The sequence below is a fragment of the Galendromus occidentalis genome, unplaced genomic scaffold (genome assembly GCF_000255335.2).
Source record: "Galendromus occidentalis unplaced genomic scaffold, Mocc_1.1 scf7180000077431, whole genome shotgun sequence".
NCBI lineage: Eukaryota > Metazoa > Arthropoda > Arachnida > Mesostigmata > Phytoseiidae > Galendromus > Galendromus occidentalis.
In genome coordinates, this window is record NW_003805419.1 from 480,053 (window position 1) to 501,987 (window position 21,935).

At 51.7% G+C, this 21,935-nt stretch overlaps 1 protein-coding gene across 1 annotated transcript; it reads right to left on the minus strand.

Moving 5' to 3' along the window:
* Positions 1-3,638: 3,638 nt before the first annotated feature.
* LOC100901069 (B-cell receptor CD22-like) lies at positions 3,639-13,891 on the minus strand. The gene is given in 13 exon segments (XM_029111308.1): positions 3,639-3,724; positions 4,093-4,431; positions 6,756-7,052; positions 9,046-9,212; positions 9,313-9,436; positions 9,523-9,630; positions 10,267-10,464; positions 10,665-10,811; positions 10,814-10,852; positions 11,110-11,235; positions 11,603-11,834; positions 12,496-12,614; positions 13,888-13,891. Coding segments are annotated over 13 exon segments (1,986 nt in total).
* Between the last annotated feature and the right edge of the window lie 8,044 nt (positions 13,892-21,935).

Here is a 21,935-nt window from a genome sequence, read left to right on the forward strand (position 1 = left end):
CGCTTCCCGAAACGGTTGTTCAAATAACAAGCGATCCTTGTTAGAACTCCAATCTTCGGAAGCAGATCATTGTCAACTCGATGATCCAGGAGTCTGTATCTTTGTTTGATTATACCGTGTACAGCTTCTACCGCCCATCGAATTTTCGTCACGAATCGAGAAGCGTTGGCCTCATCCGTGGGCAATTGTTTGCGATGACCTTTTAAGGCCGGCATGTAGACAGTGAGACCCTGTTCCTCTAGCTGAGTCTTCACATCCCGGAAGCCTCGATCCACGAAACACATGTCACCCGCTCTCAAGAAACCGCCTAGACCAGTCGGGTCTCGCATCGCGTCCACCATGATTTTGGCATCGTTGACATTCGCGTTGTAGGGTCCCAGCATGTCGATGACGTATCCAGTGGTTGTACAGGTGGTAAACGGTTTACAAAGTGGCGCTTTCTTCTGCACTGGGTACGATTTTCTCTGGTACGAGTTGTTTGCGCTTTTACCGCGACGAATATACGTTCCATCAAATATCAGAGCCAAAGAATCTCTTGCTCCGAAGAGCTGTCTGACGAACTCTGATGTCTCAGTCTGGATCTAGTCCTCTCGCGCGCGAGCTGAGAATCCGAATCCGACAGGGAGAACGTCTCTCTCCCGAATTGTCAGACCTGCGGAGATTCTTGAGTCGCTGTTCCGGGATGGAGCTACCCTTCCTGTTCTTAACGAAGATAGTGACGAAGACTGATTCGGGATCTATGTCATGCTCCTAAGTCTCATCGTAATCAAAAATAAAAATCCCCGCCGGTCAATTCGATCGAAGTGTAGTACCAAGGAGGGCGCGCAGCGTCTGCTCGATGCGCGGGAAGATTAAAATGTGTCCCGCGAGATCCTGGGTCAGCGTCAGACCAGGGAATAGCGATTGGGAGCGGCAATGGGCGTTTAACCGAAAACCATAGAAATCAGTGGTAGGAATGAAGTGTTCGCGAATGAACCTATTTGGACTATTCCGATTTTGATGAAACTTGGTGTGCGTGTACATGGGTTTACGGGGTTTATTTGTGACATAGTGTCATCCATGTTCACGAAGGTCTTCGGTGTCTGGGAGCTTGAAGAAAATTAAAATTCGGAAAAAAATGATGATGAAAAGTACTGAGGAAAATGGGACCGGGCTAGAATTGTGGCATTTTTCGCCAGCTTTCCAACGAGACCAAGCACGACCCTCTAGCTCTTACCGTTTCCGAGAAAATCGCATTTTAAGATTTTTGAACTTTGACCTTTTTCTCGAAACTGGCCGCGTCGATTTCTGGGAGACTCGTGAAAAAGTCTTCTACTAACCGAGAGCTATCACCCTATCTAGTCAGTTTTCCAAAACAGATCGTAGCCGGGATCGCCACGTTATTCGGCTGTACCCTTTCTTCGGTGAATGTTCGAAGTTTCCGGCCAAGCATCAATAGCTCTATGATGCACATCGATTCCGAAGTCTCCGGAGAGAAACTCACCGTGCAAATTCCGTACCTCTGCGGCATTCCTTTCATTTTATGCATGTCTTACGATGCTTCGCGGCTACGGATGGGAATGAATGTCCGGCAAGGACATTCTCGAGTTGAAGCTCGTTGCGCACAAAATCTGCTTCCGATTAAGCACGATGTATTATTGGAAATCCGAAGATCACACGCATGGCAAAGTATTAGTTTCCTGATAGAGGACGTGACTGCTATGTTTCGAAGCAGGCAACCACTTCAGACTCCCGACGGAATACTCAGGAAATCGCTCGAACGTTGCGCAATTTCCGTGCGTGACTCGAGTGAGCTATTCCATCCGAGAGAGGCTCTTGAGTCTAGTAGCCGCAAGATACCGAACGCAACACTAGAATGATAGTTCGGATCACCACGTGGCTTACTCCGTCTGTATCTCTCCCTCGATTCATTCATGCGATTAAGTTGTCCCAGGCGCTCATAGCCTCACAGATGAGTCGGCCCCCCAGGAAGCAGAAGAACCCGCTAGCAAACGGTCCGACGGGATTGCCCAGTGGAAGTTGCCCCCTTCATTATCTACTCGGCTTATCTCCCTGTGGGACTCCCATGAGACATGTAGCTAGGTACTACATATATACACAGGCGAGGAGTTCTGGAAAAGCATCGCCGTCCATCAGCGATGTCGATTAGTGGAATCATCATCAAATAGAAAGACGCCGACGTGCCATATTATGTTTGTCAAGCGCTTCCGACCAGGTAGTAGGATTTTTGATACTCGTCCTCTCGCATCGGGGGCTCGGACGCGTTAACAACCTCGGCCTCTCGTTGTATCTGCGAATGCTCTGATGGCGAGACGGAAAAAAAGACCAAGGTCACGAGTGAGCGACCTTACCCAAAAGCAGGAGCTTAACGCCACATCTTCGAACCGGGTTAGGGTTGCCCATTAGGGACGCTGAGTGTCCGAGCGCTAGTTTGGGCCCCCTTCGTCTGCTGCTCATACCGTTGGTAGCTTGGTTTCCCCCCCCCCGAGCCATCAGTTTCTTCAGCGTATTCAGCTTTTTGGATCCTGATTGAGGGTCGTGCAGAGCTGCCGCGAACTCAGATGTCCGAAGAGCTCGTATGGCTGTGAATTACCGACCGAAAGGAAGAGAGCGGAAGAAAGAGTGATTAGTATCGGCTAACTCCGAAAGGACCCGGCCGAACAAAAGCGTTTTTTTTGCCGAAAGATATCACGTCCGCCGCAGCTCATAGGATGGAAAGTGCTATCAATGCGTCTAAAGTTAGTTGCGTCGTCATCATTCCCAAAAGAGCAGATTCGCCGCCGAGCTCCGACTACACGCTCACGCTTTGAAGTCACCTCGATCGATGACTGATGCCGGGACGAGGACAATCGAATACGAGCGATGGAGTTCCCGCGAATCACATCGAGGAGACAACAAACGCCTCGTGTGGAAAAAACACCCCTTTATTGATCAAACGTCTACACAAATGTTCTCGTCCCAATCCAGCAACGTTCTTCGTGCTTTTCAGCGATTATCACAAAATATAGATCATTTCGAATATTCACAGTATGTTCATTCGTCCACTTTACACACGAACAATTATTATTACTCTAGTAACCGCCGACCATCAGAGGAAAACATCGGCGACCTGACGAAAAATACAAGATAGCGCTCACTAATGACGCTTGGATGAAACAGATGCAGTCCTGATTGTTGATGTCGTTGTTACCCGAAGCGATGTCGCACTTGGCGGACCGCGTGATCGCGGGGGCGGCGACGATGGTGGCGGTGGCTCCCAAACCGACGGTACCGTGTCGTCACAACATGTTGCAACGAGGGTCTGGAATGTGATTCTCCCCGAGGTAAGGGTCTGTGGCCGCGGCGATTATCGTGTCCCCGTTGGATGGTATCTCGTTGACGCTGTTGACGCGGAGAAAGTACACCTCGCCGACCGCGCCGTCGGCATCGTGGAGATCGACTACCGAGCGAGCTGGAAGTTCGTTCAGACTCAGTTGATCGTTCATCGCAAACCGAGTCAGGTGGGGCTCCGACTCCTCGGCGTCCACCTCCCCGGTAGCCGCGAACTTCTGCTGAAAATATTTCTCTCCTCTGCCGGACGAGAACGCACGGATCCTCCTCGGCGTCATCGTCTTCGAACTGCATCTGTTACTTAGACGTCATTTGAGAGCCATGGATAACAACGCCGATACGCATATCAGCAAGACTAGACTCTCTGTCGAGAAGGCAGCGGGCGTGGCCGACTCTGAAATCCGGAGGAAACCGAGTCGTTAATCGGCCACATCTCTAGATCACATAGAGAACGAATGTACAGGATCCATCGTCGCGGCTCAGGCTCCGATGGAGATCTCTCCCAGAGATGGAGCACTACGCGCGCTCAACTACCGAACACATCCGGTCTGTTTCGGGCCCTCATCCCGAACGGGAAAAACGAAGCTCGCTCGTGCCCTCCTCGTGTTCTGTGATCGTTGAAAGTTTTGCCCTACTGACTCGCGTGATCGACAATAACGTTACGACTACGGACTTACACACAAATACGCGCACACTTATACGCACGCTCACACACACACAAACACGCACACACACGGAAGGAACAGCCTGCTCGTTACTCACCCATCGAAGCCAGCGGCGCCGTATGCGGATTGGTCTGCACGGCTAAGCGCACGGTCCTTTGTGATCGAGCGTAAGTGTTCGTGTTGACGGAGTAAATGAGCAATATCAAGTGGTCAGCGGAGCCGAGACTCCTCGAAGCGATGATAAACTGCGGAGTACCGGAGCTGACATTGAGCAGGAGGGCCATGTCGTCGCCCGAGTATACTTCCATCACGTAGAGATTCGGTGCCCGTGGCGTCCTTGGCAATCGGCACTGCACGACGAGACGGTCGAAATACATCACTTCGTCGTGGCTCGACACGGTACAATCTCGCAGCTCGCCATCGTACAGATCGTATCCTGAGGAGGGAGAAAGACGAAAACGCCATTCGGTTAGCCAGCCGGTTTAATTATTCAACATCTGCATTTTCCGTCGGTCTAGCCCCGCCGCGCTTCCTTGTTTGCGCGGAGCGCTCACAATCCGTGGACAGTTTGACACCCTCACGCGCGCTCGCTCGCGTGCTCAGACGGTCGACTTTTGACATTCCCTCGATGTCCCGTGGATCCCTGCGTGTCTTCGCGGGCTGATGCAACGCTTCTTGTCGGAGAATTTCCTTTCTGTCCCTCTCCCCCGGTTCCGAAGTTGCGCGTACGCTTTTTCTCTATGCTAAGTAGCTGCTGAGCTAAAGCGACTGATTGAGTACGTGCCAGCTAGCACGCGTTTTCTGCTTGATGGGTGAGTCGGTGGTTAGGTAGGTGGATGGGTGGCTGGCTGGCTGAGTGGCGATGAGGAAAGTGATCTCTCTTCCAGCAGCCCTGAGTTCGCCACCGCCCCCCCTCCCGTCTCCGTCTCGCCCCTCTTCCCTTTTTTGACGTAGAACTACGTCATTGCGCTCGTAAGAGGGGCTATTCGTGAAAATCTCGTGTTACGGAAGTGACTGTTTTTTGTCGAACAGGAATCGGCGTCAGAAGACCCGGGAAAACTGTCTCAAGGTTGGAAACCTACGAAGTAAGCTCGGCATCCATGTACGTGACTCTCTGCGCACCCCCATTTCACACAAAAGCTCCCCCACTGAGAGCACCGGAAGCGCGAAGAGGAGTAGAAATTCAAAATTGATCATATGGCGCTTGGCGTCCACGGTCTGCTGCATTGGCTCCGTGGTAGGCCGGGTCAATGACTGACGGGTCTTCGAGTGTGTAGCGCCTTTGAGTGGTGGCATAAGGTCGAGCCCTTCTGTTGTGGAATCATGCAGTTTTCCGAAACCTCAATCTCTGTTTCTGCGGTCCAGTCCAAAGAAGTTCCACACCTCCCCCCACGATGTGGAGCGCTCAGTGTTTGCCTGTAGACGAAATTCGTCACGGATTCCAAACTTGAATGCTGCACAGCAAGAACATTGCTCTCAACCGCGTCAGAAGTTCTATGCAAGCGGAAAGATATAGGCTCTAAGGCGGATCTATTTGACCTGTAGCCGCGCTCGTCGTGTTGCGCGCTGCGTTCGCTGCCGCGGCTGTTCTCTGACAGCCGCACCGATTGGAATCAGGAATCAGTGCGCCACAGCGGCGGCCGCTCCTCTTCGAAGCCGCGCTGACAGGAATGAATGGTGAAGGAACCAAAGGAGATTCCCTCAGTCCAATATAATGACAGCGCGGATTCTGGTAATCGACTTGGTTTTCGGTGAAATCGAAATTCTCGATGTCGTTCGTTCCCGAAACGGGAACTTCGACTTTCAGTGGAAAGTAGTGGACACAATTGCCGGCGGGGGCGGCCGATGGCGGCTCCTGTTCATTTTGCAGCAATTCCGAGGAGCTCTTCGTCAATCCCATCATTGATCAATTCAATCAACCTATCAAACCCATTAATCTCAGAGTTGGAGAAACGAGACTCAGTGGGCTTGATTTTTTGGTACGCGCGGGGATGATCATTCATTCCTCAATGAATTATAGTTTACTCGAACACATCGTGGATACGGCTCTCCTATTTTTTTAATTTGGATCTGATATGTCGAACAAACGATTCAGATTGCGAGGCGGGATCATGACCCATGTCATCGGCGATGACTTCTCAATAAGGCGGATTGCTCCGACGAGACTAGCCGACAAACGTCTGCTAAAATGGATGCGCCCGCAGCTCTCTCTCGGAGCTCGGAGCATATCGTGTATGAGTTCGACACCTGCACATAGAACTCATATCTCTCATAGAATTACAGATAGCTCCGGTGGCGCGACGACCCGTTCTTCGAGAAAATATCTCAAGAAGACATCGGGAGGTGAAATGAAGGTTGCTTGTGAATAATTGCCGGTTGTGGGATAGATTATGAGTCGAGATTAACGGCAAGCCGTATAGGTCTGATTAAGTAATGCGTCCGAGAGAAGAGAGAGGACACAGTTAAGTCGCTTAAGTCGGGTAATTGAGCGTTAGTATCTGGATTGTTGAATGATCAGAGCCGACATTTTTCGATCGTGAAACCGCGCGGGCGTTGCTATCCTTCACTTTCTCGTTTCGATAAAGAGTCACGCTCGAAACGCGAGCCCAAATTATCCATTTGAGTGCTCCACTCATTCTAAACGAGCGCATTCTCCGTAGTTCTACGCGAACTTCGGTTTGGCCCTCAGCCGAACCGGCGTCAAGTTTTTTTTCTTTCTACGAATCGCGAGCAGCTGGGGTTTGTTTCTGCGGTACTTACTTTTGGACAGCTGGAGGACACAGGGAAGCCGTTGAAGGCCGATGTCGTTCTTGCCCTCGCACTCGACCGTAACGGACGGTTGCTCGAACCGTGAGAGATCGATCACTGCTCTACTCGTCGTTTCGTTCACAATTGAAAAGTTCCATCGGATTTTGTCGCTCTTCTTCAACCCTGTTTGCACAAACCAGTCGAAGTCGATATCGCTCGGATTTGAATCCAAGGTGCAGAATACGGTGACATTCGTTGCGGAGTAACCGTTCCAGCCTTCGTGATGCAGACCGACGCAAAGGGGTGCATCTGGAATAGACACGTTGTTCACTCGCCCTCCGTCTGCGAGAATAAAGCCGAATCTTGACTCGGGTGCGGGGGCAGCCTCCTATCCGAGCGATGCATACAGGGTGGTCATTTTTAGTCGGGACTTTTTTTCCCTCGGCTCGTCCCGGCCCTAACTTTTGAACGGCTGGATGAAACTATATGAAATAACCCACCAATCAACAGCTCTCGCCCTGACTGACACGATTCCGTCCCCAGCGGTGACGATTTCGGCCAGTATCACCTGTTGCGGGCGTTTTGGAAATGATCGGTCACTTTTTTCTCGTCGCTCCACGAAAACGCCTCTTTCTCGGCGACCGCTTGGTCGATCGGGCTCAACCTGGTTGCGTTCGACGCGGGACAACCTGGCGGAGGTATGCCATAAAAAAAATTCAGGTACCATGTTCCTGGGGGAAACGCGGAAGGGGTAAACTTTGGTTTGAAAATTGGACAAATTTACCAAAATTCCGGGTTGTCGCTAAACTCTGTCGATAACTCCTCAGGGAAGCCGAATTCGAAAATTTTCATGATGGCTAAAAGTGCTTAAAAAGGGCCAATTCACCCGATCTGGGGGTCAGCGGCTCGATCCGCCAACTTTTTTTCCTACGAAAATCGTCATCTCGAAATTCTCCTCGTAGAATGCGGAATACCGCTTGGGAGCGCTGATGTTGTGTTCAAGCGCGCGCTCCAGCCTCTCAGCATGCTTCCGAGCGATGGCGCTCTCGGATTTCCAACGGTCGGAATCCGCCGGAATCAGCCATTTTGAAAAAGGAAGAGTGTGAGGGAAGAGTTGAAACGCCACGCGGTCCTCGCCAGTTTGGTGGAAGGTAAGACGCCCCAGGAGATCATCTCTTCCCGACGGTGGTTCCTGCTTGGTCCGGCTTCAGCCATCTTGCAGATATCAACTTGAGAGTCCGGAGAACACAATGAATTCACTGAGATCACGGCTGTGGCAGTTGCGTATCACAGATTGCAGCGATCCCGAATTCGACAGCGAAATGATGCACAGAGGACTCGCGCGGCTCTTCCCTTTTCAAAATGGCTGATGCCGGCGGATTCCGACCGTTGGAAATCCGAGAGCGCCATCGCTCGGAAGCATGCTGAGAGGCTGGAGCGCGCTTGAACACAACATCAGCGCTCCCAAGCGGTATTCCGCATTCCACGAGGAGAATTTCGAGATGACGATTTCCGTAGGAAAAAAAAAGTTGGCGGATCGAGCCGCTGACCCCCAGATCGGGTGAATTGGCCCTTTTTAAGCACTTTTAGCCATCATGAAAATTTTCGAATTCGGCTTCCCTGAGGAGTTATCGACTGAGTTTAGCGACAACCCGGAATTTTGGTAAATTTGTCCAATTTTCCAACCAAAGTTTACCCCTTCCGCGTTTCCCCCAGGAACATGGTACCTGATTTTTTTTATGGCATACCTCCGCCAGGTTGTCCCGCGTCGAACGCAACCAGGTTGAGCCCGATCGACCAAGCGGTCGCCGAGAAAGAGGCGTTTTCGTGGAGCGACGAGAAAAAAGTGACCGATCATTTCCAAAACGCCCGCAACAGGTGATACTGGCCGAAATCGTCCTCGTTCGGGACGGAATTGTGTCGGTCAGGGCGAGAGCTGTTGATTGGTGGGTTATTTCATATAGTTTCATCCAGCCGTTCAAAAGTTAGGGCCGGGACGAGCAGAGGGAAAAAAAGTCCCGACTAAAAATGACCACCCTGTATATAAAGTCGAATAAGATCCGCGGGCCATCGAATGCAAAGAGCCAGGTATGGGATTTTCCCAGGCGTTCGGAATCACGGCTCCCATGGAGATATTTCTCGCCCGAGTTGGCTGAGGCGCCCGCGTTTTTTAAACCTCTATTTTCGCTTTGATCCTCGAAACCGGGTTTTAGCGTCGTCCGGAGGAAATCAACTCACTAATAACGCCAAACGTTTCTCCCAGAGGAAAAAAATCGCTCAAGATTCGTTCAAGGAGACTCACATTTTACGATGATGCTGACATTCTCACTGCCGGTGGAACCGACCGCGTTCGTCGCAAGGCAGGCATAGTTCCCCGAATGTGTTGCGTTGACTTTCTGGAGAATTAGATAAGTTCCAGCTGTCGTCGTCGGGATATCTTTTGTTTCCATCAATCGACCGTTGTGGTACCTGCGGTCGAGAACGGGACTGAGAAAAATCGTCACCAGTATGTGCTGGCTATAAGCTTCGACGCCGTGGCGTTCGGTTCCGAGCATCAGAGATTACTCACCAAAATATCATCGAAGGCTTCGGTTTGGAGTCGACAACGCATTCGAAATACACATCACTTCCTTCGTGGATGTCGTGAGCGTCCCGTACTCCTTTCCCCAAGCGGAGGCGCGTTCGGGGCGCATCTGCGGGGTTTTCCCATTAGTTACGATCCTGCATACGCCGCTATTTCGGAGGGGAATGCACATCGATAGCAATTTCGGCTCCTTACACAAAACGTTCAGCGGGTACTCCTTGATGACAGAGCCGAATGCAGGGTGCGTGATTGTGCAGCGCAAGTAGCGACCGTCGAGTATCTTCCTCCCCGGCAACATGAGCACTGTGGAATCAAATCCGAATGAGGAATATTGTCGGTCCCTTAAGGATAGGTTGGTAGTTTCCACTTCGAATTCCACTCAGGGGAGCCTATCGCGGATGTTGTGCCGGGAGCACAGTATGCACTGGGAGGAGAGCGGAATCTCAAAATTTCCGTTACCGAGAACCGGAAAACGTCGACTCATTTTTTCCGTTCGGCTTGGGAAGAGACGGTACGACCCGAGTCCTGCCCTCCGAAGCAAGCCGGGGAGTTCTCAAGCAAACTCGTCTTTCTGGACCGAGTCTAGGTCGCTCGAAAAAATTTCTTTTTGTACTTCGGCCGATAGATCATTTGGCGGGCCCTTTCCTCATCTGTTGTGTCGCTACCGGCGTCTTTCACCAGCCACTGGCTGTTTGGGTGAGCTTTTTCTTGGCTTCTAGTCGCTCGTCCCGAAGCCGCTCTCCTTCTCATTCCCGCACAATATATAAACCCTCCTGAAGAGTGACAACAAAAGCAAATCCTCACGCACGGCTTGGCGCTATATACTTTCCTCGCACTTGTCGATTCTTTTGTCGTTGGCTAAATATGAAGAGCCTCTAATCATTAGCTGGCCGCTCGAGCGATACCTCCGATGTCCTCAGCGTAGGGGGAAAAACTCACCGGAGAACGTTGTCGAGAGGTTGCGCCCGACTTCCTCGTAGAAGAACGGCTCGAGCGGAGGTCCACCCTCGATGCTCCATACGGCCCGTGCAGGAGGTCTCGAACCGGTCGCTTTGCAGTGGAATTCGGCTTCTTTGTTTTCGACGATGCCAGTCATATTCCGAGGGTTCGTCGCGATCGTAACGGAATCAACGGGAACTAGAGACGGGGCGGACAGGCGACTCTTAGCAACCGTTTTCGAGAACACTCGTCGACCGTAGGCTCCGACGAGGGAGCAAAATGTTGAAAGTTTCAACTTTGCTTGTAGCGAGCCTCACCCAGGACAAATTATTACATGAGCTAAACTCAGATGGGGTCTGAGTCGAGGATAGGTGGTTAGGAACAAATGGTATACTCACCGTTAATGTCAACGACTACGGTAACATTCTCGACGAAGCCGTCCACGGCCTCCGAAACGCACACGAAAGGATGTAGAAGCAAGTCGCGTGAAACAATTAGCGGTAGATGTACCCGTGTTATATCCTCAAGGACGGTTTCCGTTTTTGAGACATTTTGGTCACCCAGTAAACACGGTGTCGCGGCACGCCTGGAACGGGACGAGATTGACGAGATCAGACGTTTGACGTATGTACATATATGTATAATTGGCTCATGGGCCCCCGGCCACTAACGAGGTCCGGCCCTGAATCATCAGAGATCAGGCCGAGGCTTGGAATCGGCCCTGCCCTGTCCTCACGTCTGCGCTCAGTGTGCACGGCGATAAAAATAAAGGTCTCGAGTTGTGCGTCGATGGAATGAGGAAGACGCAAGTTCGCTCCTGTGGTCGTTCCTTGCCGGGCTCACCTCCTTTGACCTCACAAACAAGTGTGACCCTTTCAGTCTCGTTGAATGGTCCCACTTTGTGATTATAGATGGGTAACATCTGCTGCTGGTGGGTGTTAACATAGATGAAGGGATTGGCCGCTCGAGCTGCAAGACAATCGAATACCAGTGAGAAAAACAATCCGACCCAGGACACGGCCTAGTTAGTAGAAACGAACGCACAGACACGTCAGAGAGGTTAGGAGCGCTGCAGTTGCCATCGTCTTATCGGCTATCTCTCAAAGAATTTCGCCCCCATTTGTTCGGATTCTCTTCCCGGAGGCCACCCTCGCCCCCTTCCCCCCCTTGTTTTTTTTTCGTCCGGTGTTCCTCTACCCGATGAAGAAACTTACGTCACCTCCCCTCTAAAAATGGCAGCCCCGAATATCGCTCGTGTAGCTCGGAGTTTCGACTAGATGTCTATCACACCCACATTCGTGTTCTGAGATGGGCTCTGGTGAGCTCGGATACGTACCCATCACTATGAGGCGGACGGTCTCGTTGAAAGTTTCCTCGGAGCCCGCGTACTGCACGTTGCAGACATAGGTGTCTGAATCGAACAAGGTGACGTGACCCACCTTCAGCAAGGCAGGTTCTCGACTCGTAGAAAGATATGACCGATTCCTCCAATCCTTATCGATATTGTGGAAACCTTCCTTGTATATTCCGTCTGATCTCCGACTGCCATCGATCTCGTAGAACAGCCTCTGCAATTTAAAATGAGTCCTCATCCGACCGGCTCTTCAATCATGAGCCTCACCGACTTGATCACGCGACACATCTCCATCCGCAGTAGTCGTCCCGCAAATGGAAGGACGTGTAACACCGTGAGTTGGGAGAGTCGTCTATTGCCGAGAGGTTCGTCGAAAGGCGCGCCGTCCTCACGGTGACTCGCCCGTCGAATGAGACCCGAAGGAAAAACACTCCCGCAACGTTCGCCCCGCCAATAAGTCCTGGTATTGAAAAAAGCAATGGCTTGAAATCGTGGTCCTCCCAACGTGCAAAAACCCCAATATTTCCGCTAGTCAAGCCTTTGGGTCCGGCCTTTAATCCAGCTCGGGGCGTTGGAGGATCAGGCAAAAACGGTAAAAATTGATTGATATCACGCCTATAGCTAGCTGTGTTGTCCTTGCTGTCGCTGCCGCGTAATGAAGCCCTTTCTTTCCCGGAAACTCATAGCATGCGAGAAACAGCGAGTGTTCCTTGCTGTGAGCTAGCTTTTTTGTGCTGCTCAGAATGCAATACACTTTCGCCTCCCAAACATTGTTTCGAAAGTTTCCGCAGAGAGAACTTCGGACAATTCGTCTGTGGGAAACGTGGCATGGATGCTCAACGCTCTGACAGACGAACAGATCCACTCGAACTCACATTAGCTTGTCGCTGATATAGACGAACACGGACCACGGTGCCAGGATATCTTCTGAGGTGGAATGGTATCGTCGTTTGGTCGCCGTTCAACGCGAAGACAGCCTGTTCTGGTGGTTGAGCTGCAAGAAAAAACGAAATACCCATGAGGAGGTGTTGCGAGCCCGAGGTGTTCGCTCGGTGAGTGAAGTTATTCGCTTGGCTAGGAGCGCATTCAGGTCTCCCGTGACTCTTCACTCAGTCCATTCCGTCCCCGTCCCCCGGTGACGGATCCATCTCGTCTGCGGGAGGAAGAAAATTAACGGAACGAACGAAGAGGGAACCATGGATTGAAACGACGCCTATTCCGTACGCTCTTCCTGGGCCTTATGCTAATTCGGTAAGGAGCCGGCGAACTCGTGCACAATGACTTAACAGGTTGGACGTCCGTGTCCAGCCGAAAAGCGGCGCCCGTCTCAATTCAAAATCTCTCCTATTGGTAGCAGAAGGGACTTCCTGCACCTGGGTGTCTGAAAATGTTCACGATTCACGATGGTTCACGTCGATCTTTAGAAGTGTGCCGCGACGGCCCCTATACTCAATCGGGCAGCGGGATGACTGTATCGGTTCAGGACGCCGCTCATATCTCGACAACGTCTGATCGGGAGCGCAATTGTGAATTTTTTGTTCCTGCCTCGCAGGCAGACCTGACCAGTGGAGAGCATTCTTGAAATTCCTCTCGAGCTCGCAGGAAAACTTAGCGCCGACGTACAGGTAGGACCGCAGGACGACTACGGACCACAACGATTCTCGCGACGCTTGAATTGTTGCGGTGCCGACGTCGCGACGCGACAGCTGAGAAGCTCATTGGGAATGTTCTCTAGCGAACGGAGGGACATGCGCGAATTATCTCGCCGGGGCTCTCTTCGCACAGCTGTTGAAAGCGAGTAATCATCTTTTGAAGACACGGAAGCTGCCGTAGCCCGCGGCGCAAATCCAAAACTTCTCGGTTGCTGAACCGGACACTGTCTGCTACAAACCTCAGAGGACTCCTGACGGTCACATACATTTTTCAAATTTTAAGTGACTCATTCATTAACGGGATTGTTTTTTTTGCCTATAACGGAACCCGGCTGGACTTGCACCTACGTGGGGTGAATTGAGTGTCCGTTCATTTCCTACCGTTCCCTGCAACTCTCTTTTGACCGCCCGCCAGCTTGTCCGCCAGCATGCTCGTCCGTTCGGTCTTGTTTGCCAGCGCAAAATGAGCCGGTCGGCCATGATGCGTTGCAGCTCAAGTTCTAAAGAGGTATAATTTGTGTAATGACAGGGGGAGGGGCGAAAGTGATGTACACAACACAATCGCCCCTCCCGATGTCTCGTGCGGCTGTTATTTACACTGCGCCACCTACGTACCCATCTCATTTCCCCGGAAAAGCTTTTTCCCCTGACTTCGGAGCCCCTGATGTCCAAATCGTTGCAGTGGTTCTCGTACCCCGCCGTATCGATGAGACACGAGAAGATCAGCTCCTCTTACAGAGCTTTGGGTAGAGCGCCTCCAAGAGAGTCAGAGAAAAAAATCCGCGACTTCTCCGTCGGTATTTCCTCCAAGGTTCCTTCCCGAGAGAGTTTTCGGGACAGTTCGCTGATTCTTATCGGGAGTCCAGTTCGCAAGAAGACGAAAACGAATTCCTCGTCATGAAAAGATTCAGAGTCAAGGTGCACTTCAAGATGAAAACGACCTCCTGTACGGGTCGACCCGCTGCTTGAGAGTCCGATCGACAGTTCTACGATCATCTTCGATGTCCAAAACGCAATCCGCGTCAAAAGGGCAGAAACGATCCACGAACAGAAGAGGCGGGCCGCTATGGAATCACGGCGAAATCCCGAGTTGCTCATTCCACTTATTCCCGTCGAAATTCCCTCGCAGGGTCGGCGCTCGGTTGAGCGGATCCCGATTGAATGATCCAGAGGGTCCTATCCAGTCGAGATGACGAGGAGGAGTCTGCTCAATACGTCGCTTTGATTGAATCTTGGCAACGCCGAGCTCCACCGAATATTCAATTTTTTCCGATGATCCGGAGCCTCCCCAATATGGCTCGGCCCGCTTCTTCGCCGCTTCTACGTAGACTCGCTCGATACACCCCGGAGCTTAAATCGCCACATTCCGGAATATCGCAGCTAAACGGAGCGTTTTGACGCAGTTCTGATAGCAAGATAGACGGTAGGAGCCGTATAATTCTCGTTCCGTTTACCGGAGTGGGCTCATAACACCTCTCGAGTCTTATTCTGAGGCTCGTCTGTTTCGCGCCTAATCGCGGCCGAAGAAACAGCAAGGAAGCACGCCGAGCGAGCCCGACTCGCGACGCGTGGCAGGCGAAAGACGCCGACATCACGCCGCCCGCTGCCGCACTCGAGATCTTTGCGTACGGCTGACGAGAACTACGTCCACGACATGTTCGATGCCTGCATTGGATGGACGATGCATTGATAATGGGCTGACGTCTTCAAATAATGACGTGAATATCAATCGACTCGTTTCTCCCGCGACGCTGAGAATTTACGTACCTACGCCCGTACCTACGTCGAGCGATTTGTGCTTCAGCAGAACGTACATCGACTTTCGTTCCCGAGCGCAGCTTCGTTCGCGTTCTCGCCAGGCTTCGAGTGACCAGAGCATGGAACTCCGGGAAACGGGGAAAAAGTGCGAAGATTTCTTTTTCCTGCGGCTCGGCCATCGTGGAGACTCGGCTCGTGTCTGCCTTCGGAGCCGTGGACTCCTGAAGACCCGTCAAACTTGTTCTATCCTGAAGCCTTTCTCTACTCCGTAGAGGCATCAGGAAAGACAGCTCATGGCTCTCGTTGTCAGATCGCGTGATGCGCGGAGAATCGGATTGAAAACGCCTCCGTGAAGCCTCTGCCCTACGATCTGGAGCAGTCCGCGGATTTTTTTCCCGAGTCCTATAGATTGCGATGCCAGGTTAGAGGAACACGAGATTCGCCACGATTTATTCGTCACCGATGAAAACTATACGACCGGATGAGGACTCTGATCCAGAATGGGAACAATATCCCGCCGGACACAAGCGAAGTTCAGTTATTTCCCGATTCCTGGAGGAATGTGCGGATTGATCAGCGACCGCGCTTCAATAATAATTGAAATCTTCAGCTCTAACAGAGTGTAAAATCGGTCAAGAGTCGACGCAGTCAGGCGCACCGACGAACGGACGGACGGCCGCTAATAAGAAGCCTCGACTACTCCGTGGAGCTTTTCGCTCATTGGCCACGGCGTTTGACAAAGCTTCGTTGCCGACGCGATATGCAACATTCCACCAAGGGCGAAAGATTCCTCGTTCGACCCGCTCTCGAATCTGCATCTCCGGAATTGATCCGCGCACCAGCTGTAGATTCTGATTTTTTCTTCTCGCGCCTCTTCTCTATCAAACCGAAAAAGCATGGCAAAGACGTCTCGATGTTGATCTTGGGGCTTTGCACGGCGGAAGGGCCCATCATCCTTGTTGTCTGGGCGCGCACTCCGAGACGCTCAGAATCCCGTGAAATTCCTTCGTCCGGATTTGACTCCAAGGGGGAAACCAATTCCCACCCGCCAATAAGAAAATCGCTGTGCGATTGCGTGTTTTCGGATAGCGGCAGTCGAGAAGTCTGCCAAGCGAACGCGAATGAACACAACGAGGTCTTTCATCGCTCTTCGTCTATCGATGACAAGGCGCTGTCGGTACAATCCTCTCCGTAGTCGTAGCGTCGACATCGTTACACTCATTCCATATAGCATGCTTCGTGTGCAGGTGCGCCCGTTTCAGCCTCGGCATCAATCGTTATCGAACATTTAATTATCAGTCTGTATGGCTTGAAGAGCCTTCGAGTGATCAATTTGTTCCACGATAGCTACTGTTCGATTCCCCCGCATGATTGGAAGATGCCCTCTCCGAGCACCGCGGCATTCGAGTGTTAGCCGATCGGGCGGGCTCAATGCGACGCGAATGGTAGCTTAAGCGAATAGGAGGCAATCGAACGAGAGCTTAATGCCCGATGGTGAGGAGCACTTCTAGAAATTCCAAGAAGATACTTCCTTCCGTCCGTCTGCCGGGGAAGGATCGCATCCGTCGCTGCTGAAGGCCCAAGCAAATCGTTTCGAATGGTCAGGCCGGTCGAGTTGGAGGAGTCAGGCACGGACAATCGAGATATTCTCAGGGATGTAGGAACCGCGTCATTGAAATTTCTGCCTAAAAAGAAAGAGTTACGGCCAGAGAGGGAATAATGTCCTCTCGGCGTTTCTTTTTCCCCCGCGAAGGCTGTCTCTGGACCGACATTATCAAGCACGTTTTTTTTAATCCAATGAGTTTCAGGCTCGTCCGATCTCTGGAGCGATCCTCGGAGCGGCTTTTCTTTCGAAATCGCCGCACGGTTGAGCAGGTTCCGACCGACTCTCGCTGCAACACCGAGTGACCGAATTCATATTCAAGGCAACGCGGTGTACCTCTGAATAATCTGCTCCGAAATTCATTTCTGCACCGCACTATATTGCGTGCAAATACCTGCGCTCAATGGAGATAAGGTCTCCCATCTCTCGTCGCAGGATCCGACGAGGGGATCTATTATTGTTGCGAGTTCAAGGGAAACCGACTTCACATATTCTTCCTCTTGTCATCCTCTCATTTAGTCATCTCAGATCTTCTCCTTCTTGTCCCGACTGAAGCATAACCTTACTGCGGAATCTCCATCGGGAGATTTTGAGGAGCAAGTGGGCATTTTATAACATTCGGCGAACACCGCTACTCGTGGGAGGCGATTCATCGGAGGGTTACGGAGCATTCGTTCCCTTGGCAGAAGCCCTCAGGAGCCCCGTTCCCACTGTGAAGTTGCTTGTTTTTTCGCCGCCGGAATCGTGCGCGGGGCTTACGATTTCTCAGAAGGGATTCCGCAAAAACCACCAAAGCGGCGGTGGAGGGGATGACGAAGCACCGACTAGAGTGACATTCTGGAGCGCATACGTATAATGTATTCTCCTTGCCCTAGAATTTGCAACTTGTCGACGAAATCCGTCTTCGCTTATCATATGCTTCGCCGCTTGTCTACCGGTCCTTTTAGCCGCGAAATGCGTCGTATCGAGGGCGTGCTTATTTTTCGCTGCCAAACCGTCCGCGCGAGCTGCGGAAGCACGCATTTTCTTTTTGCTTTTTTGTGTATATTCGAACCCGCGTAGACCTCCGTGACAATTACCATTGCGGAGTTCTTCGTGACCCGCTGCGCCAACGCAAACGCAGGGGACCTAATTCTATAGGGTATATGCTAAGCTAATGCTTCGAGCGGATTTTTCCCGCAGAAATCCCAAAAGATCATTGCGTGCTCGAAATAATTCCCCTTAACAGAATTCCCCTCTCGCAGGCCTAGAAGCTGATCAGCATGCGGGCGGACGAAGGTCCGTCCCGAGATCCGCTGCTCGAAATTTTTTCAACATACTCGCCCGTCCTGGAATACTAATGTGAACGTTTTTCGCGACCGAGCCAGTGTCTTCTGCGCGACTTAGGGCCCGCTGTTCTTTCGTCAAGCATCCATCAAGATCCAGAAACTTAAACGCTAATGGTCGCGCAGGTCCTCGCTCAGTTGGACGGGTTTACGGTCGCACCCGGGCTGAAGCAAATGACCCTTATTACACATACCGTGACCCGCTTGCTGAGTGCAGGATGATCGTTGGAAAATATGAATTCCAGCAATCGATCCGACGAGAGGCGACAGTCGCAGAACTTCAAAAGCGCGGGAAGACACTCCGCGTCCGAGGACAGAGCGAACCCTTCAAGGATGTTGAAGCCATGCGTGTTTCGGACACAGGGAAGAAGATATCCCGACCGCAGAAATCTCAGAACACGCCGCCAACTCGACTCGCCGCGACGAAAATTCTAATTAACTGAAGTTATGTTGACCCTCGGAAGACACGGAGCGACCCGACAAAATGAGTATCACCAGTAAGGCGGATGGAACCGTGCCGAGCCTACGGTCACGCTGGGCGATAACGAGGGGGGAGGAGCAGGCGAACGAGGGCGGAAGACATTCTCGTTGAATATTTTTTCAAGAGAATTTTTCGCAGGCTCATCAGGGAAATAATTGTGAAGAGAGAAACGTGTGATTATACGAACGAAAAGCGTCGTCGACTTACCATCCGCGATCTGACAAAAAGCCGGCAGAAGTATCCCTAGGATGACACACAACCGAATCGTACGAGCCATTCCGAATAGCACCGCTTTGACTTCTCACCGTCAACCGAGTATCACTAGCTCAAGGTTCCTTCTTCCCTCCGGACGACTCAGGTTGAAGGCTCTTTTTTTCCGTAGAGGAGCCGAACGCCGACCGGGATCCACACCGAGGACATTTTCCGTCGCTGAACTTGAAGAACTTTATGACTCCTCGCGCGCTCCACCCCAATAATTTTCGGAGAACTTCAGACGAACCGACAGACAAGCGACGAGGAAATGACACTTCTTGTTCGTCTCGACGCGCACACAAGTCTCTATCAAACTGCTGGAACCGAGTGAAGAGGTTCTCCGAGTCTCGGCGCTCAGGACTTCCTGCTGGGAAAGGGCATCCATAGGAAGGGCATAGGAAGGCGCCCTCAGCGCCTCTCCAACCATGTCGCGGGTTAGTTTTTCTCGGAGCTAGGAAATACGGCTAATTTCGAATTCCTGGATCGAAAAGTCGGTGCTTGATCGCAGAATTAGTAAATTTTCGGAGATTGTAAAATCATCGTGGAGATTCGGGAAGCGATCGACCGATTGGACTCTCTTATTCCGGATGTTCGGGGCGCCCCTCGCTCGCTATTTGGAAATCGATGGGACCTCAAATCGAGGAGTGTCGTCGACAGAAAATACCATCAACTCGTTCCGGACCCACATCACTGGGACGATCACTCTGCCAGAGTTCGGATCTATGTATGTTCATACAGAATCCCCTGCGTCCCATGCAGAAAAGAGTGGAGGGAGAGCAGATGCAGCGAATGATTCTCGACCCCGAATACTGGCTTACAAGATCAATGGTCGTCGTGAAATTCAAATGGGAATAGATGCACGCGGAGGAAAAGTTGCCTCCGGGGACGCCTCGGCATGAATCTGTGTTCGTCCTCGCCGCCCAATGTCTCAGAGTGCTCTAGATTGTCTCGATTCCTCGAAGAGGGAGCCGCGATAAGCATTGGCTTGTATCGAAAGCCGTCGCGCCTCGAAGTCATTCCTGCGGAAGGAATTCAGAGGCTGAGATGCGGTGCGCAACCTCCGATCAAGAGCCATTTTGCGGGAGTTCATAATGATGATAATGATTCGCAGCTCGCAACACTATTTTGCTCATCTTGTGAACGTTTAAATGATATCGAAGCTCAACTCCTTTCTGCCAAAAGATCACATGCACGCTCCTCCTCATAAGCGAAGAACCCTCCCCCGTCCCAACGATATACCGCGGCTCAGATTCAGAGCTGTATTCGACGAAAGAACATACTTGTCTATGTATTCCCCACGTTCTCGAGGCATACACGTGCCGTTGTAATGTCCTTCGATGTACTGTGCCTACAGTCGCGAGCTCCAAGAGATGTGTTCTGCTGTTGCTCCCGCCTCCCGAGTCAGTGTTCCGGATGTAAGAAGCCCCGGTATCAAGAAATTGATGTGCCGATCCGGCGGCGCTGAGACGGCCAGACAAAGCCTCCACTAGGGCAATCATTCACCTGGAATTCTCGGCGAAATAATCTCTTGTGCTGATTTCCTCTTTTGTTAATTTTCCCGACAAAGTGGGATTTCTCAACCGGAATGGACGAAAATGTTTAGGGAGAAGACTATCCAACATCGAGAAAGTTTGCCTCGGACTTCTCGCACTGCGACGACTTCTCAAGCGGAGGCTCAGCAGAACGATATCCTCCGCTTCTCTTCGAGCTTGGGGTCCTATGAGCAATAAATATATCAGGATGACCTTATCTCTTACATGCCTCTCACATGTAAGAGAACGATGCCAAACAGGTTCTCTCGAAAATTCGGAGAACCTCGAAGCCTCGAAGTGCTTTTCGGTCGACTGAGAGCCTGAGATACCGCGAAATCCCGGTGACGTCTGATGTCCTCCGCCAGATGCGGATGTGATATTTCAGATGCCCTTGTGCGTCGGATCGGCCGTAGGTAGAGGAGATCATCTGAGACCGTTCATTCTGAATTTGGGGCAGCCATGATGACCAAACGTGACCCAGCAGACCAACTGGACTTTTCAGGGGATCAGCTCCCGCACTATATTCGGTCGCAGCAGATTCAGTGAGATTTCCTTACCAAGTCGACGCTTCTGCCCGCTGCCGTCTCCCGGCCCGAACGCTGAGCTGTCTCGTATTTCCATGATACAGCTCTGGCCGATCCGCAGATCTGACCGAAGATTCGGAATCATCCCAACCAGTAATGAGGCAGATGAGCGGGGATCATGCGGAATTTCTATTCTTAATATTCGAGATGTGAGAACGCTCTACGTCCTCGGACGATCATTGAATTCTGAACGACGGCTTTGATTCGTCGTGCCACGAACGACGGCTAACGACTGACATGAGAGCGGCATTCGATGTTGAATGGCCGAGTTTCCGAGAGAGACTACCGTCGCGTCGGTCTGTGCACGCATTGAGGTCATCCACGAGATATTCCGGCACCCGTTCCGAAATTTTCTGGAATCCGCATGGCGCAGGACCTCCATTGATCCGATTTCCATCCATCGGCATTCGCTGCGTCCGCTGAGAAGAATTGTGAAACCCCCTCCGTGTGAGAGGATCCGGACTCGGAGTTCGGATGAAAAAATAGAAACGGTCAGCTGCGTTCCGCGGCGCTCTCAGATCCCCTTGCGGATGTCGATACCACGCATTCACTCATTGCTCTTCCCTCTCCGAGCTCGAAGCCGGACGTCGAGAGCCGGACAAACTACGAAGCTTCAAGGAGCGCACAGAGAAGAAGTCAGGAGTTATTGCGCTATCAACCGGTAACCAATGTTGTGACGTGATACACTCTGTTTCAAGACATGCGGTAGAGCCCAGTTCATACGACGGTTTCCAATTTTACCGAGCCTAGAACAGGACCGACAAGAATTTTCTCAGCTTGTTCCCCGGTGCCCCGTATTCTATCCCTGATCGCTCGTCCAGTTACGTTCGTCTGGAATCGCTCCAAGAGGGAAGAAACCGTCGAATTCACCTACCTGGGTAATTGTCTCCGTTGATCAACGATCGTTCCGCGAATTTCGCCCCGTGAGCCTCCAGGGAGTGCAGAAATCGACTGGAACAGTGCGGGAGGCACTCGGGAATTCGGGAAACATTTCTCCTGGCCGCCATTGAAATTGGAAATATACTCTGCGAGGAGTTCTTTCCTCTACAGCGCTCACAGTGGATCAGGCGGAGGGCGAGAGAACGAATGACTTTTTGCAGTGACCGATAAGAGGTATCTCCGCCTCGA